Source organism: Syngnathus floridae, chromosome 2 (assembly GCF_059516105.1).
Source record: "Syngnathus floridae isolate MCC-2025c chromosome 2, RoL_Sflo_1.0, whole genome shotgun sequence".
NCBI lineage: Eukaryota > Metazoa > Chordata > Actinopteri > Syngnathiformes > Syngnathidae > Syngnathus > Syngnathus floridae.
Genome location: NC_142414.1, coordinates 21616387 through 21633078, shown reverse-complemented (window position 1 = coordinate 21633078; position 16692 = coordinate 21616387). Strand labels below are relative to the sequence as shown.

General features: G+C 40.2%; 1 protein-coding gene and 1 long non-coding RNA gene across 4 annotated transcripts; both read right to left on the bottom strand.

Annotated features, from left to right (window-relative positions):
- Window positions 1–3174: 3174 nt before the first annotated feature.
- On the bottom strand, window positions 3175–16146 carry LOC148402576 (carbohydrate sulfotransferase 11-like). Of its 3 annotated transcripts, XM_088369123.1 has the most exons (5): window positions 15921–16145; window positions 15596–15851; window positions 6910–6986; window positions 6411–6575; window positions 3175–5855 (listed from the first exon to the last, which is right to left on the bottom strand). In XM_088369123.1, the coding sequence occupies exons 2-5, from the start codon at window positions 15756–15758 to the stop codon at window positions 5175–5177; spliced, it is 1086 nt and encodes a 361-aa protein (XP_088225249.1). In that variant the 5' UTR covers window positions 15759–15851; window positions 15921–16145; the 3' UTR covers window positions 3175–5174. The 3 variants fall into 3 exon arrangements, with proteins under 3 accessions (XP_088225249.1, XP_088225250.1, XP_088225248.1); XM_088369124.1 differs by having other exon boundaries at window positions 6411–6572; window positions 15596–16146; XM_088369122.1 differs by having other exon boundaries at window positions 15596–16145.
- On the bottom strand, window positions 11601–14730 carry LOC148402577 (uncharacterized). Its single transcript, XR_015857133.1, has 2 exons — window positions 12581–14730; window positions 11601–12542 (listed from the first exon to the last, which is right to left on the bottom strand). It is a non-coding gene; the product is annotated as an uncharacterized LOC148402577 (long non-coding RNA).
- Window positions 16147–16692: the final 546 nt, after the last annotated feature.

Here is a 16692-nt window from a genome sequence, read left to right as displayed (position 1 = left end):
AGTCACAACTCAATGAAATATTTGTCTTCTGAGTGGATTCATTGTGTACAGCTAGTAGAAACGCAAAGTTCGCTTTCTGACAAAAAGAAAATTACAATATTTTTTTATATAAATATGCTTGGAACCTTCCTTTTCAAAAGCACTTCCATGTGTTTAATGAATTGTTTCACCTGGGGTCGGGGGGTGGCGGGGGGGGAGTAGTCCATGGAATTTTTATTGAGACCACCTGTCGTCATATTTTGTCAAACTTATGATCAACCTGATCGCACTGAATAAATCTCATTCTTTAACTGCACAGCCTCTGCAGAAGTATCATCTGAAATATAAACTACATAGTTCTTGCTGGAAGCATCCTCATGACTTGGTATTGATGATACCAAGCAAATACCGGTGCCAGTATCGCCAATATTTTTAGGTTAAAAATGATAAAATTTTAAATTGCTTTTCCTATTAAATAACACTTCTCAAACTTGTCAAGTAGTACAAATCTGCATAACCTTAGGCAACTGCCTCTCTTAAAGCAACCCTGACATGAAATTCTCAACTTTTTTTTCTTCAAATCGTAAATATGCATCCCCCAGCCTGGCTAAGTCCCCAAAGTTGTGAGAAGAATGACCCATGTTTGTCTTGCCTATGGCTGTTCAACATAGCACAAACAGCACTCTAAATGGGCTTGACTCTAGATTGGTTTGTGACGTTACTAACCCCGCCTTTTCATCTTGAGACGTCGTTAAACCCAGCCTTACCATTTATACACATCCCTGTTTGAACTCCAACTAATACAGGTGTGGCAGGAGAACAATATCTTTCTTTCTTCTTCCTACATCTGGGCCACAGAAAGTCTAGTAATTGGACTTTATGCATCAAATATGCAACTCCCAAAACACGTTAATTTACGGGAAACAGTTTAAGGGTGACTTCTTGAGCAATTTGGGACAATACAACTGTGGATTAGCAGAACATCTTTCACTTTCCCTGGGATTGATACCAACTCTCTGGAACAGTAAGTAACCCTGTTCAAGTCTATTTTTGGAGTTGCTTCCTTCAGTGATATATTGTGGCTTTCTTTTTTTGGATTTTGTCCCCAATTTAGGGAGCGTGTTATCTGCGCCTCACGGCACAAGCCATTGCCAATCACCTGTTATCCAATTTACTCACTGCGTGCTCGTTTGATTTCTTCAGATTTAGGAAAGACACTGAAGCAGAAATTAGATTTACACAGGTTGGTTGAGTTCAATCACAATTCTTGTTCAAAAAGCTCTGTTTTCAGGAAAGTACAATACAGCGCTGGGCTCTTCAAGAGCGGAAAGTCTCCATTCAGAAAAGGCAACGTTCAAGGTTCTTTGGTTAGCTTATATCAGTTGCACATGCTAGTGTGGGCCGAGTTTGATGGGTGATGAGTATTTGGGGTGGGGCAAGTTCGCCATGGGAGTGGGTGCTGGTTATAGGCGATTTGGTGTGTGTGGGGGCTGTTGTCTTCCATCCCGTCTTTGGCCGAGTCCTTGGCTGGCTCCCCCTGGCACCTGCTGGTTTTATCTCCACGTGACCTTCCTGTGAACATTCTTCTCCAATCTTGGCCATACACTGTCGTACTTCATTCTTTCAATTTTGTCATTTTGTATGAAATTATGTTAGCTTTTGGCTGTGACATCATTAATCTATTGCTGTTCTTTTGATACTTCATGTCTTTGCTTATTCTTAGTTTAATCATGGTTCCAACCGTATCTTTTCTTTGTTAGGCAAAATATTTCCCTCTGTGCAGAGCGTTCAGTAGTAATCAAAAACTGGCGTCTAGCATTAGTCAAAACAAGATACAATCAAGTACTGAACGGTCAAGACGACTCTGGCCGTGTCCATGATTTAGAGAAAAAACATCAGGCATGCATTACACAGTTCCTTAAGGGTCATTAAGCTATTTAGGCAATATATCAAAAGTAATTTGTTATTTCAAAGTGCTCAGAAATATATATCAGATCATAAAGTTATAAAAACCTTTCTCATTACCATTTATCAAAAATGTCTAGTTATGTCTTCTTTATTGATTATGTGTGTAGGTATAATTATAAGCTTAAAGTGTTCCTTTTATTGATTTAATATGCGAATATACTTTTCTGCTTATGTACTTTATTCAATGAGGTTTGAGCATATCTGTTTTTGTAGCTAGATAGGGCTTTTTGTATTTCGACCCCATTCCTTCACTTTGCATTGTTACCTTTGTTACCATTGTTGCCCGGTTGATGTAACATTGATGCTAGCCGGCGGGGCAGTCACGGCCCAAGCAGGCCTCAGTTAAGCTGGGGTGCGGGCTGCTGCAGCTGACGCCCTGTGGGTTCTATGGGAGGGCGGTCGGTTGTGGCTGGCGGGGGCATCTTGGCCTCACTGTAGAGCAGTTGTGCCGATACCATATCTCAGGCAGGCTAGGCTGTGTCGTGGTCAGATACGCTTGTTTGAGTGAAAGAGTCGATGTGAACAGAAGCATGTTGAACAATGAACAAAAAAAAACATCAAAATCCACTCATTCAGTGCTAGGCCAACAGTCGACCTTCTTGATAGAGCGTGTAACTCTACAAAATTTTGTAAAGAAAGTGTTTTGATACAGTAGTACGGCGCCTAGAGGAGGGTTGTTGTCCTTTAAATTCCTTCAATCCACACACCTAGCTTGTTTTGATTTGAAGATAATAAGTTCAACCATATTTACTATTGCTTTGGTTTACTTACTGTTGGCCTAGTACTGCCAATCAGAGAGAACACAAGAGGAAAGGTTTGGAATACTGATTAGTCTCCATTTTATCAATACTTGTATTGATCTGCATATATGAATACGAATTGGTAATCTTATCCTGAAAAGCTGTACCCAAGCACTACCCCTTTTATAAAACATCCTTTTTTTGCTGTTCATGACTGCAAGCCTATGCAATGTTGATGTTGGTGGATTCCACCGCTTCATGTCCCCGGTGAGCCCTAACAAGGGAAGCTCTGACCCGAGCTGGGTTTCACTCAAGTTTCGACCACAGTCATGCCGTTGTTTATACAGTATTGCTGCCCAGTGCGAACGAAACAGGCGGCAATAGTGGAGGGATGGCAAGTTTACTGGAATTGGGCAGTGACTGTAAGCTGAAATGAAAACCATTCAGATTGGTAAAACACTGTGAACTGAAAGAAACAAGTAGTCGGTTTGTAACAAATAAACTTTGGATTTTTATTTGGCATCGCTTTATGTGCAAAAAAACAAGTAACAGACTATCTAATCCCTAGTCACTCAAACTCTGCATACAAAGTCTATTAATAGTAGGGGTGGGAGCAAATATAGACATTGTTAACCCTTGCGGTACACTAGAATTATTACGGACATTGCAACAATCTTATCTCTAGTTGATTAATAGATGAAATGTAAATGTAATTTATTTACAATTTTTCTATGATGCAAAATGACAGCTTTTCCCTCTTTCAGTTACATAGATATTGTCATCAATCATAGGTGGTTTTCATCCAATGATGTTGCATAATCCATGTAATGTTGCTCTTGGTGGCTAAATATCTCAATGATATCAACTTGCATATTTCTCCCCCCTAGCTACTAAGACGACATACATCACTGTAAAACAATAAATATCTAATGCATCGATATGTATAATTTAACATTTTTCCAGATACCAGAGGAGCTTTGGACTGAATTTTCATGTTCACAGTTAGTACCTGCAAAAGGAGAACCAGCTCCACAAGAATAAGGCTTCACTCATTGGTCCCAGGCTCAAAGAGCCATGCTCGTTTCATGTAAGATACAGCTCCTTGCTGGTTGTTTAATCGATTATATCGATGCGTCATTCTTTTCAGGGGTTACACCCACCCCAAACTCCATGTGGCATTTTTCGGAAACACAGTGGAGCTAGTTGACTCATAAGACATTGTTTCATCAGTACTTTGGAAATGCGGCGTCAGACGAACATTCTGCTGCAAAATATGTTTAAAGCCTAAAAGAAAGTTCGAACTACTGCTAAGAAACAGACAACATGAGCACAATTATTTCACATGGAGCCTGGCCAGTAGTCACTCATCACACTGAACATTGTCAAAGACATAGTGCACCTTTATATGTTGCAGAAGAAGCAGTCATGTAGCCACACACTGATCCACTTCAACGGTGAAGTGGCTTTTGTGATCAACTTCAGACAATATGCACGACAGCTCATGTAAAAGCATTACAAACTTCATCCGGGTTAAATCCAATCAAGTCAGTGTTTCACTTTTTACCCGACTACTTCTGGTGGTGTGTCTTCACAATAAGAGCGTCTGGAAGTTCACCAAACTTTACAGCAGCATGAAGTAACCTTTCCACAGTTGAATAATTACATGAAGGCCAGAAATACCTCTCCATTGCGCAAGCGCCCACTCAGAGATTATTTGTTACATTGTAAATTGTAACAGGTCATGCCTATAGCCTCATTTTGTAGACAGGCTTCTTTTCCTTGTCTAAGAATGGACTGTATGTGGGATCTTGTGAATATCTTCATGGTTCATTGTTAAGCCACACCATTAATTCATAGTGTTTAGTGACAGTTTTGTTGTTGCATACCATATTAATTCAGAAGGTAATATTTTTGTTAATTATTTATGAAAATGTACTAAGGGTTATATTCGGTGATGTCAAAATGAAGCTTCAAATTTGCTTTATAAAACAATTGTATTTTTGACTCCTCTAGATGGCACCGTTGGTTTCTATAAAGGGGTATAAGAAATGAAAAGTCAGTGTGCTTTCAGCCAAATGTTAAACTGAGTGTCCCATCTGGAGAAGTCAAAAAGTAAAACTGATTCATGAAGCAAATTTAAGCTTCATTTTCCCATCACAGTATGTTTAAAAATCCATTTTCTCCAACCTTTTAATTACGTCATTGTACTTTACTTTGAATTAAATTGACCAGGGAAAAAAAATCTATTATCAGAAATCAGACTTTTTTTTCTTCCCCTTGCGTATAAACGATCAGGATTTTATTTTAAGGCTATATCGTGCAGCTCTTGATCAAGTAAATCTCACCAGAAATTTAAAAAATTCTCTGCATATGAGGCTCATCACACAGCAAGGAGGAGGAGGAGGAATCAGTCCACAGTGATGAAAAAGTGCAAATTCCCCAACCCAAAGAAAACTACATCTAAATTACAAGATCAAGCCCTTCTCATCAAGTTCTCAGATACTCCGGAGTCGAGTAGTTGAAGAGCAAGAAGTCCATACGATAAAGGTTGAACAGTCTCTTCTGGTAAAAAGGACTAATGTGTTTAAAGAAGCGTGCCGCCATGTTGCCATCCGTCCTGGTGCTTTTACTGGACGTTGGGAACTCAACCGTGTCCTCCACTCCCGCCAACGAAAGCACAGCATGGGCGTCTCGCTCCAGCGTCTCATACTTGCCCACCACGTCGTAGTGGATCATACACGGATGGCAAAGGGAGTGCACCCTCTCCCAATGCTCATTGAAAAGCTCCTCTCGTTGGGTCCGAGGGTCTACCAGATACTGGACAAACTCGTGGAAAGACACGTCATTCCCATTCTCCAGAGCCTCCGGGTCTGGGTTTTTCCGGTGCCGCCGGATGATCTTCGTCCCGTAGCGCTTGTGGAAAGCTGTGTTGTAGCTACGCGTGAACTTGTTGCGGTAAGCCGACACCAGGCGCTCAAAAGGCTCCCTCACGAAGATGAACTTGAGGTAACTGCGGAGGCGGCGGTTGATCTCGGGGGCCGAGAACTCGGACAGTGTGCGCAGGTTGCCTGATACGTGGGCCTCATTGGCAGGGATAGCAAGGGGTTCGGTGTAACGGCCGTCGCTGGTGAGGACCATGAGGATGCGCTTCCAGTTGGTGCAGGCCACCTGGAAGGGAGGCCGCATTACATGACCCAGACATACCAGCATAACAATTTGTTTAATGCCATTTTAACTTCATCTTAGAACATTACGATTAAGAATATTTGGATTACAGATGATTTGAATATGATAAGATATTCCTTTTCTGTACCACTGAGTGCAAAAGTTGATGCACAACTACCCCAAATTCTCCGTAAATTCCACTTACACCTCAGACTAAACTGATCTACTCCCTCAAATAAAAAGCTTGCTTGTGTTGAAATACGTATGTGACTTCAACATGAAGCTTACTGCACCCATTGCAAAACTCTTCTTCATGTGTCTCTACATCTGTATCTTATTGCAACCAGGTGGCCAAAGTGTACACACCGAAGGAGTGGCACAATGTCCACTGAAATGAAGCAAAAAATGTGGCAAAATGTTCATTCTTTACGGTTTTCATTTCTGTATGCATTTATTATGTTACAATATTAGAGGCTTGTATTTTCATACAAGTGTTCTGCGTTAGAAGCTTGGCCATGGAACGAATTAACTGTGTTCGGAAAGGTCATATTTACCAACCTTGGGTACATAGCAGTAAATGAGGCTGTGTTTGTCATCCACAATGAGGTGTTTAAGATCTTCTGGGGAAAGAACCTGCCGCTTCTTCGTATGACTCAGACAAGCCTGCTCCAGCAGCTCCCTGCGACCTTGAAGTGACTTCTGATCAGCCAACAGCTGCCGCTGCTTGAAGGACAAGGGTTAAAATAACATAAACAGGGGCAACTTCTAAAAGTGCCGACTAGTTGCGGGATGACATGAACAGCTGTAGAATACAATTTTGTAGGAAAGCCATGATCTCCAAGCCGTAGTTTTTTTAAGATTTTCTTTTCCATAATAGTAAACAACTTACAGCAAAGTTATCAGTTGTGTTTCGTCGTTATTTTAATACCGCAGCAGAAGGATGACAAAAAATGTTAAGGTATAAAATGATTGGTTTTGGTGGGCTTGACAAATTTGGACAACAAAATGTACATTGTACCAAAGAGAAGCAAACTGTATTTGATGTGTGTGTTCTTACCTGGTCTCCACTATAGAGGGTCTGCAGTGGACTTCTCCTGCTTTTCTTTGGCGTGCTACTGGTCCCAACACTGGGTTCTGCAATCAGACATTTTTGGGTCATATTCTCAAGCTTGGTTTATGCCTGATGCATGAACGCTGCTCGTGGATATATATCTTTGTTCCACCTTGATCTCCACTCTTCCCGCTGGCATCCTTTCTTGCTTTTATAAAAACAATATCTTAAGTTTGTCCATTTGTTTTTTAATCACTGTGAAAATGGCAGGAAAGTCACAGGTATTAAAATTTTACTCTAGATATGAGGTGGCCAGAGGGTGACCAGAATACCTCATTGCTCCGCCCCCAGGGTTGGCTCCTACTCTAGTTTCTCCTCCATCATTTTATAGGAACTTCATGTCCTATCCAATGCCTATTATGTAGACTTGTTTAACCTTTAAGGGGATCTTTTCTTTTACATTCCATAAACAAATTTGCCAGTAGGACCAGTCCTTACAGAACTGATAGAAAAGTTGCAAATGTCCTGTATTGTTTTTCATCTAAGCATTCTTCTTTTCACTGTCCCTTTTCCCACTCCCATCCCCCATCCACCCAAGACTGGCTATGGTATTGAGGTCTGGCTAAAAAAGCTGAGAAGTGATTAGTTTTGCATATGTGGCTGAAACAATGTATAGGTCTGCTTCACAACTTCACACAAAGCCTTCGTACGAGGAGGAGAATGGACTTCATGATTTATAACACGAGAAAAGTTCTCTAAAAAGCTCTTACAGGTATTAAAGGTAAAATCTACATTGGATGGCAGTCTTTACAGTATATGAGAACCTGGAATTTACGGTGTCTGTGAGACTGGGAATCTCAATTTACAGTTTAGCGGTATATCTTTATCTTACTAAGTGACATCTTGTCTCATACACAAGGGCGTTGATAAAAAAAATAAAAAACTTATTTAATACCATTTAGACTGTCACTATTGAATCTTCATTCGAATAATTTATTCTATCGGTTATTCCATTCATATAACTGGATACAATTTTATTTGCGTTAAGGTGTATTTAAAAAGATATTTTCTACGATTACTGTTTATACATCAATTATTTTCGTTTATTTGGTATTATTTAGTGATTAAAAGAAACAAATAAAAATCAGTTAAGCAATATCACATGAGTAGGATTGATGGTCATTGCATTTCCAAAGAAAAATCACATCATTGCAAATGTCTTATTTTAGTTATACACAAAAGATAAATCGAATGATTGTTTTTCAAATCTGCCGATTTTTTTTTTTTTTTACCACGATATATTTGGAGTGGAACAACATCGCTCATCGCTGGTTCAGAATTCACCACTCCTACCACATTCTTTAGGATTGCTCGGGAAAATGATACAAATTAAGTTGCTTGTACAATAAAACAAAACTACAGGCACACTCAAAATAAATGTATTACACCTTAAAGTTACAGCTCACATTTTAGCAGTTCCAAACCTTTCCTGTCACCATGTGACAGTACTCAGGATATGACTATGAGGAACTGAGACTGTAAATCCAATGAATGCACTAAAATATATATATATATATATATTTTTTTTAAATTGCAACACCATCTCATGTGACTAGCAAAGGGATGGTCCATGTGTATTGGCTTGTACACTGCTTCTTGAACAAAGACTGTGCTGTGATTAATAATTGCAATAAATCAATGCATCAAATGTATCATGAATTCATAGTAACTCAGCAATTCATATTTAAATCATTATTTAGTTCTCAGATTTACAGCTTTCTTAACTCATTGCTTTTCAAGTGCACAGGATGCATTTAATAGCTAGAGACAAGGTAGGTCACCAGCGGTTGATGGAAAGTCTGAAAGCCAAACAGGCCTGTAAATGAGAGTGAAAGAAGCCTGTGTCCACCAGATGTGTCTTTTTCTAGGCTGGCGGTGCTCGCCACCTCATTTGCAATGCAGTTCCTTCAGCAATAATCACATTAGAAATGCCTACTTGCACCTCAGCTCGCCTTTGTCGTGAACACGGTTACTGAATTTGCTCCATCGTTAAAATGATTAACTCCGTGGTTTAAGATGACTTAATCCTCCTTCACACTGCAGATAATTACCTGAGGCCGCTTGCTGATGATGAGAATGTGAAGTATTGATAGATAGACTTTCTTATGATTGTATGTTGAAGAAATGACCTGGCTTTGTCACTTGTGCAAGTTGCCGTAATGTGGGGCAGATAAGTGTCTTGTTGAAAAAGAAAGATCATTGATCCAACCCAATTATGGTGAATTTGATCAGGGCACAGGTCAGATTCTAAGGCACACCGACTTGTGTGTATGAATGTCATCCTATTTCAGTCATCAATATGTCAACAGCGAGCATCCTAAATTTTTTAGAAATCAATTTATTGAGCACATTAATGTCATCATCATTTTACTTTTTAAATCATCCCACTGGCACAAACGCAGCTATGGAGGGGGCATAGGAACAATCAGTGGTGGGGATGGACACATGAGGTCCAAGGACAGATTCAAGTGGTCAGTTGTAATCACCAGCTCTGGCACCTATTTATGTTGTCTGTGGTTTGCCCCTTCCATTCCCAATTCCAGTTCTTTGAGACTTTTGTGATTAAGGGCTATCGCAAAACACTTGACTTGCTGTAATGTCACTTCTGCCTACACTGGAGTGCATCTGAATCTCACTTTGTTTAGCCTTGCCCTCCCTCTTCAATTAAATTCTTCCACTGATCGTGCACCACATTCCATCTGCAGCATGACATTCCTGTGTCTGTCTGATTTCCTCCACCGGTGCCCTGTTCAGCTTGATACTGTCTGAGAGGGAAGTTTGGTGTCGAGTCTAATAAATTGATACTCTTGGCATTCTTTTATGCATCTGTCTTTTGTTTTATTTAAGCACCATCATGTTTGTTTTGGTCACAACAATGTAGATTTGAAAATTCCATACCATAATCTCGTGTCTGCAATCTATTCACGTAAAAGGTTCATATTTTGTTTCTGTATAACCATCTTTTTCTGTGTCATACGCTCTGACACACCAGAAAGCCACAGCTTCCTCTCAAACCCAGGAAGTGAGGCAATGCAGGCGGTTGAAGCTGAGCCCCCACACAAACAGGCCAGTGTTCAGGGTCAGGGTTCAGTGTCTGTTAAGTGCTTAAAGTCTATGCAGTGGTATTAATATTTTATTCCCGAATAAACACGAGTCCACTCAGTCAACGTGACATTATAAACAGGACAGCACGAGCTTAAAACAATTGGTGGGAGAAGGATGTTCCTTAATGTGTGGGCCAGTTCTTTAATCTTCAATCAGCACAAAATCAGGGTCCTGCTTTGTGAGCAAATTAGCTTCCCTGTTTAAAAAGCTCTTCCTCTCAGTGATCAAGATAAAGATCTGAGAACATTATGCGACATTGACTGAGTAAATATTTACTTTGAGAAGTAAAAAGCTTTCACTTACTAAATCCTCTTTTTAGCAAGGCCATGTACAGCAGAAAAGTAATAGTCGACATATTAAAAGTGAAAGTAGAAGAGCGTATGAAGTCAGTGCTAGCTCGATATTTGTATTCGAGTACCAACCTGAAAGTATTTGTTAGATTTGGGGTTTAGCTCAGTAAAATGGGACACAGTCACGCTCGAACAGAAAGGTCCCCACAAATTTGGACACATTAATTGTCTAAAATGTCTTGGTATAATGAAGCATTAATATTCTTGAGAATCCAAATAGACCAGCTAAGCTGTGGTTGATTATTTCATCCAGCTCAAGTATACACGCAAAGTACAATTTGATCCTGAAAAGGAAACTAACGCCAAACAAGAAAAACAAGGAGCCTCCTTTACACGGGGCAGACACATGAGCATGCTTAAGCGCGACACACGGTTGCAATTACACCGGCAAGATGATGTGAGTTTACAATAGGTGATATCCTTTGTAAGGTTGTGCAGACACTTGCTTTTAAAAGTTCCTTTTAATGATAGGGTATAAACTGGGGTAGTTGTCCAGTACCAGGATGAAATATTTATATAATAAAGTTCCCTGCTGGTTTGTACTCAGACTGTGCTTAAGGCAGGCTGGCTGCATTTACACAGGGTATCACGTTGAGACAGGACACTTGACTTTGTCACTTATTTCTGGTCATTCTGCTTTTTATTTTTTATTATGTAAGATGGCAGTAACTCACCAGTGGAACGATTGCACCCATTGTCTGATATGCTTAGATATTGAGCACCTGTCTATGTCTTTCAGCTGTGTTGGGGGCCAAAGAAATTCAGCATGCCTGAACAAAGCTCGTGGAATTCACACTGATTACTATTTAAACCACTTTTAGTCAAGTGTCATGAAGCAATTTTATGCGTTGTCTAGTGTCAGTTAGCGCTTAGCCGTTTGATTATAAGTACTGGACTTTCATATGGCTCGAAACTGCAATACACTAGGGCGGAGCAATATAGGAGGAAAGAATATCATTGTGACATTTCCACGTGCAATATGTGTATCACAAAGATGTGCAATAAATTGAAATGGTGTGGAATTGTATTTATGTTTAGCTTCAGAGAGCATTTGGAGGAATAGTGTTGTCACAATACCAAGATTTTGGCTTCGATACTAAACTTGCATAGAGGACCTCGATACTGGTACCAAAACGGTACTTTGAAGAAAATTTGAAAATATTGCAAGAATAAAACTGACGAGAGCTTTATTTTCTTTTATTATTATTATCAATTCAAAATGTTAGAATATGCTTCATCAGAAAATAACATTTTAAAGCAATACTTGTTAACACATAAGCAAAGATAAACATTGTTAAACACCATTGAGCAGAAAAATAAGTCCTGACCTATTAAAGTGATGTCTACCCTAATGCAGTGTTGAGCAGGTGAATGATAAAAGGTCGAGCACAGGTCTTACAGACTTACACATTTCTGGTTACGTGTCCAGTTTCAAATAAGTGTGTGTCTCTTTCACGCCTACAGTAAGTGTGAGCTAAAATTAGCTGTGGTGGACTGACTCACTCAGAAGGCCTTAATGTCTTCAGCTTAAAGCTATGAGGAGGAATCCATCACTGTCACAACTCAGGAGAACCAACTTTACCTCTTTGAGTCAACTGTGGCACTGTGGTGAGAAACTTGTCTGGTCCTGACTTTTTATAAACGAGATGCACTGTAGACTTATGGTGATTCCGATGGAGCTGTTAGCAAATTAGCACATGGGAATGGGTTTGACTTTAGTAAACACTCACGACTTTGCTTTGTTTTCCACAAGTGCATACACAGCAAATTGTAGTGCTTCACACTGTGATGATACTTGGCAGGGTCGCAAACTCAATTGACACACTGCACAACTACGTGACGTGTGAGTTGCTGACTCCGTTTAGTCAAATAAAAAAACTCGAGTGGTACACTTTTTCTTCTGTACCTTTTCATTTATTGTTTTAGCATTTGATAAAGGTATTAAACTAGAGTTTCATTCAGTGGAGCACAAAGACACTAAGACTGGACTGTTTATTTGTCAAGCCTTTTAAGTTTGCAATCTACTTTGATTCATAGAGGATGACCAAGATAAGGGTGGTGCCATTATGCTTCTCAAAAGTTTCATTGATTCCATATTGAATGAAAATGAATACACATCTATACCTGCACCCATATCCAGATCCTGAACATATGCACCATACCTGCACCCATATCCAGATCCTGAACATATGCACCAGTAACCCTCAAAAAGTTCTGTGAAAATCCATAGTTTTATAATAATTCAGCAAGGAGAATAATATATTTGTGTTATTAATGAATTTAAAAATGACTGCTGTGAAAAATGGTCTTACGCCTTTGTTGGTTCATGGTCACAAATGTTTGCAAAATGTTTGCCAGATGTTCGCTAACTTATTTTAGTGATTTTGTTTTCATGCAAGTTCAATATTTCCTTGCATGAAAACATACAATGAAAATACAATTGTGACAAGAAAACTTACAGGCGAACGTCTGCCAACAGTTTGGCAAACATTTGCTATCTTTAATGAACCCTGTCAAATCTTGCTGAGATTGCAAAATTCGCTGCATTTGAAGACACTCGCAATAGTTCGCCCCTCAGTGGGATAGGGACTTTACAAAAAATTAACAACAAAAGTCCGAACTGGGCACCATGCATTGTAGCGTGAACGTATAGATGAGTGATCATGTAAGGAGTTAAACCCATGACCCCATCTATTACCAGTTTCATTCTCAAGCTCAGATATGTTTTTCCTGATTGACTGTCGCACGAAATTCTTGTTTGAGCGGATCAGCCACCACCCGAGACACATTGGTAGACTGACATTTATTGATAAAATAACCATTAAAGCAATAACGATGACAAGACTGATGAGTTTATATTGGCACAATGGATAGAGCTTGTATTTCTTTCCTGAGAGCCACCCTGAGGGTGTTGGCACAGGAAGTCAGACAATGAATGCAAAACAATAATATGCAACAAGCTTCCTGTACAGCAATGCAGGATGTACAGTATGGCTCAGCCAGATAATTGGCTTTCCTAAGATAAATCGTTAGTTGTCATGGTGAAGGTAATGTTATGATCCAAGCGCATTCTGAAGTGCAAAAGTGTATTTCTTTAATGTGTATGTTGTATGTCCATGTTTAAAACCCGAGGGTAACTCAGTGATTTTTTTACCCCATTCATTTTTTCTTCATAAAACATTTGCAACAGTGACTATCACACATCAAACATGCCTGCTTGCAATTTTAGAAAGCAGACAAGTTTTTTCCTTGTACAGTCAGATCCGGACATAAAAAAAAATGACAGCTTGTGTGTTGACATTCATCATGAACTTCACTGGGCCTAAAGTGGCTACTGGTGAGCCTGTGCAGCAAGCCCAGACAGGACAAGCAGCATGCGTGATGTTGCGTGGGCACTGTAGGCTATTCAGGTGTGTTGCTTCATGTGTGAAATGTTGCTCAAATTCAGAATGCATATTTTGTGACAGTGGTTGACTTAACATGTCGGCTGTGATTACAATTAAAATGGGAATTTCTGTCATAACATTTTATATTCTGTACTGTAGACTGACTTTTAAAATTATTCTATAGGATAAACGTTCAGAAAATAACATTTTGCTACAAGTAGTCAGTGTACACGCCAAAGTGAATAGGTCCAAATTCGTCATTTTCATGTGACATGTTAGTTTTACAAGGTCTCGGGTTACGGGGAGATGGTGTGTTCAATTTGATGTTATCCTTTTAACACTCTCTCATGCTGCTCACTGGAAGTTCAAAGTAGCACCTTGTCGCAAAACAGAAGCGGAAAAAAAAATTAACAGTTGCTTTAGTAGCTATATTGAAGCCTGCCCACACCCTGAAACTGAGCTGGAACACTGTGGCCCGAGAACATACAGTGGGTTTAACAGGACCGCTTCTGCTCAGAACAGGCGTGCTCAGCATCATATCCAGGTGGTCTTGTCAGCCTCTTTGTGCTCAGACCATACAATGCACAATGTATCAAACTGATCAAGCATGGCTGTCGTCCCACAAGGAAGCCTCTTCTAATGATGATGCACAAGAAAGCATAGTTGAAGATAAACATGGATTAAGACATGGATTATGGGAACAATGTTTTATGCTCTGATGAGACCAAGACATGGTAACAAAAACTGAAGGTAAAGGCCAACTGGCCAACACTTTCACCAAACTTAAACCCTACAGAGCGTCTGTCGGGCACCCTCAGATGGAAGCTCGAGGAGCGCAAGGTTTATAAGATCCACAAGCTCTACAGTCAATGGGGGGAAATTTTGTCCAGGCTCACATGCTTGCTTAGCACCAATCAATCAGAGCCTACTTACTGAGGCTTTGTCTTTTGGTACTGATTCCTCTCCCAGAGAAACCTGCTGTTCCATAGGGAAGTAATATCTGCCTTCTAAAGTCCGTGATGGCCTAAGCCCAGGAAACAAAAGAGGGGAAGGGAACACAGAGGAATGCAGGGGGTCTCAAAGGTTTTCACTTTCCACATTGCTCTTATTCATACTTGATGCACATTCATTCCATTTCACATATACTTCATTTAAACGGCACTCTGCAGATTGACCACATCCTACTGAAAGTCAATCACAACACTATCTTAAAACCATGACACAAGATAGTGACCCAATTCCCCTAGCAAATGCACAAATCTTAATGGTACAATATGAAGTCATATGCAAGATAAAGGAAGTCCAAACTACGATTGCATAACCTTGACAGAGGTCTCCTATCAGATAAGAATTTAAGTACAATATTTAGACTTGTTCTTTGGCATATGTACAACGTACAAATGCATGCATGCCTTTTGTGCAATGGCTCATATGCAACTCCATCTGTACTTATATTATTACCACGAGTAATATTGTCATACTTCAATATTAGAATGAATAGTTCATGATACAGCTTTTCTGTCAATCAATTCATATAGCAGACAAAAGATCCGATATTTTACTCCTAATACAACATCTTACCAAGGAAATATAATTTTAATACTTTGACATGAATTGTAAACTATCCGATGTTCACATAAATTATTTGCCTCAAAAGACTTCGTTCGTTCTTTTCTTCTTTTTTTTACTTTCCTACTCGATCGCAAGGCGACGATTCGTTGTAGTTGCATTGAGTGTGAGAATAAGACAATTAAGTTCTATTCCGAATAAAAGTGTCTGGGGCTGACTTACCAGGCTTGCCGATACTCTGGAAGTAAAGCACTAGGACCAGGAGAGATCCCAGGCACGTCGCCAGAAACAAGCGTCCTCCTCGGGGCATCCTCATTCTGACGCCCGACCGGCTCAGCTGCTGGTGGGCTCTTCGTCGCGACCCCTCGCCTCTGTCCACCGGCATTGGCCCCGTTCATAAAAAGAGGGCGCAACTCGCCGAGGAACCGGCAGCCTTTCGGGGAATTAAATGGTGCGAAGAACGTCTACGAGCGGCCATCTGAGACAAGTGTGGGCATCGCTTTTTAACTGTTGAGCCTCCAGTGTGGGACATGAGTGACTCACCCACCCGCTGACGCTGTGTCGATGTCAAAGACGTCAAGCTAAACCCCCTTTTCAGAAGACATCGGTTTACTAGTGTGATGAACCCAGATGGTTAGAAGCACAACCCTTCTTCGTATCCACAATTTCAAACGCCGAATCGGAACTTGGAGTAGTTTGTCCAAGTTTTACGAACTTCTTCTTCGCCAAAGATGGAGGGGCTCAGGGAGTTGACGTCACAGCAAATGTTGCGCGTAACGCCCCTTTAGGAAACTTTCTGATCTTTGCAAGTCTCATTGCACCGAATATTAGCTTACTGATGCACAAGTGTCCAAACAACCCTTACACCCCCCCCCCCCCCCCCCCCCATTCAGTGTGTGTCTTTATTATATACAGTTGTGTAATTTCGTTTTTCATAACCATAACAGACAGAAATTAGGCAGGACCCCCGAGGCTGAATGAACCCAATTTGTTTCCGTTGACCGCTACTTAATTTGACTTTATAGGGGCAAAATAAATCCACCAAATTCCAAGGTCCCACACTGACCATGATAAAATTTGCAAGCAGTTTAGTAACGTTTTTCTTTTCAACATCCAACTAATGTTGACAAAATATGAAAAAAGTTAAAAAAGAAAAGATAATATTAATAAGAACAACAACAGGATAACCCTAGAGGTGCTATTTTTGTGACCAACAGCCCTCAGAGGCGGTATAATGTAATTGAGGCGTGAGGTCGGATAATTTCGCAGACAACAGCATGCAGGGGGATCTGCAAGAGGAAGGTCTGCGCCTCTGTGGG

Bases quoted from the DNA above. Each gene is read 5' to 3' on its own strand.
- LOC148402576 (XM_088369122.1), bottom strand. From the start codon at position 15,758: ATGCCGGTGGACAGAGGCGAGGGGTCGCGACGAAGAGCCCACCAGCAG. The intron at 6,576-6,909 runs GTAAGAACACAC...TTGTCCTTCAAG, and splicing joins CCCTCTATAGTGGAGACCAG to CAGCGGCAGCTGTTGGCTGA. The intron at 5,856-6,410 runs GTTGGTAAATAT...CCTCCCTTCCAG, and splicing joins TTTACTGCTATGTACCCAAG to GTGGCCTGCACCAACTGGAA.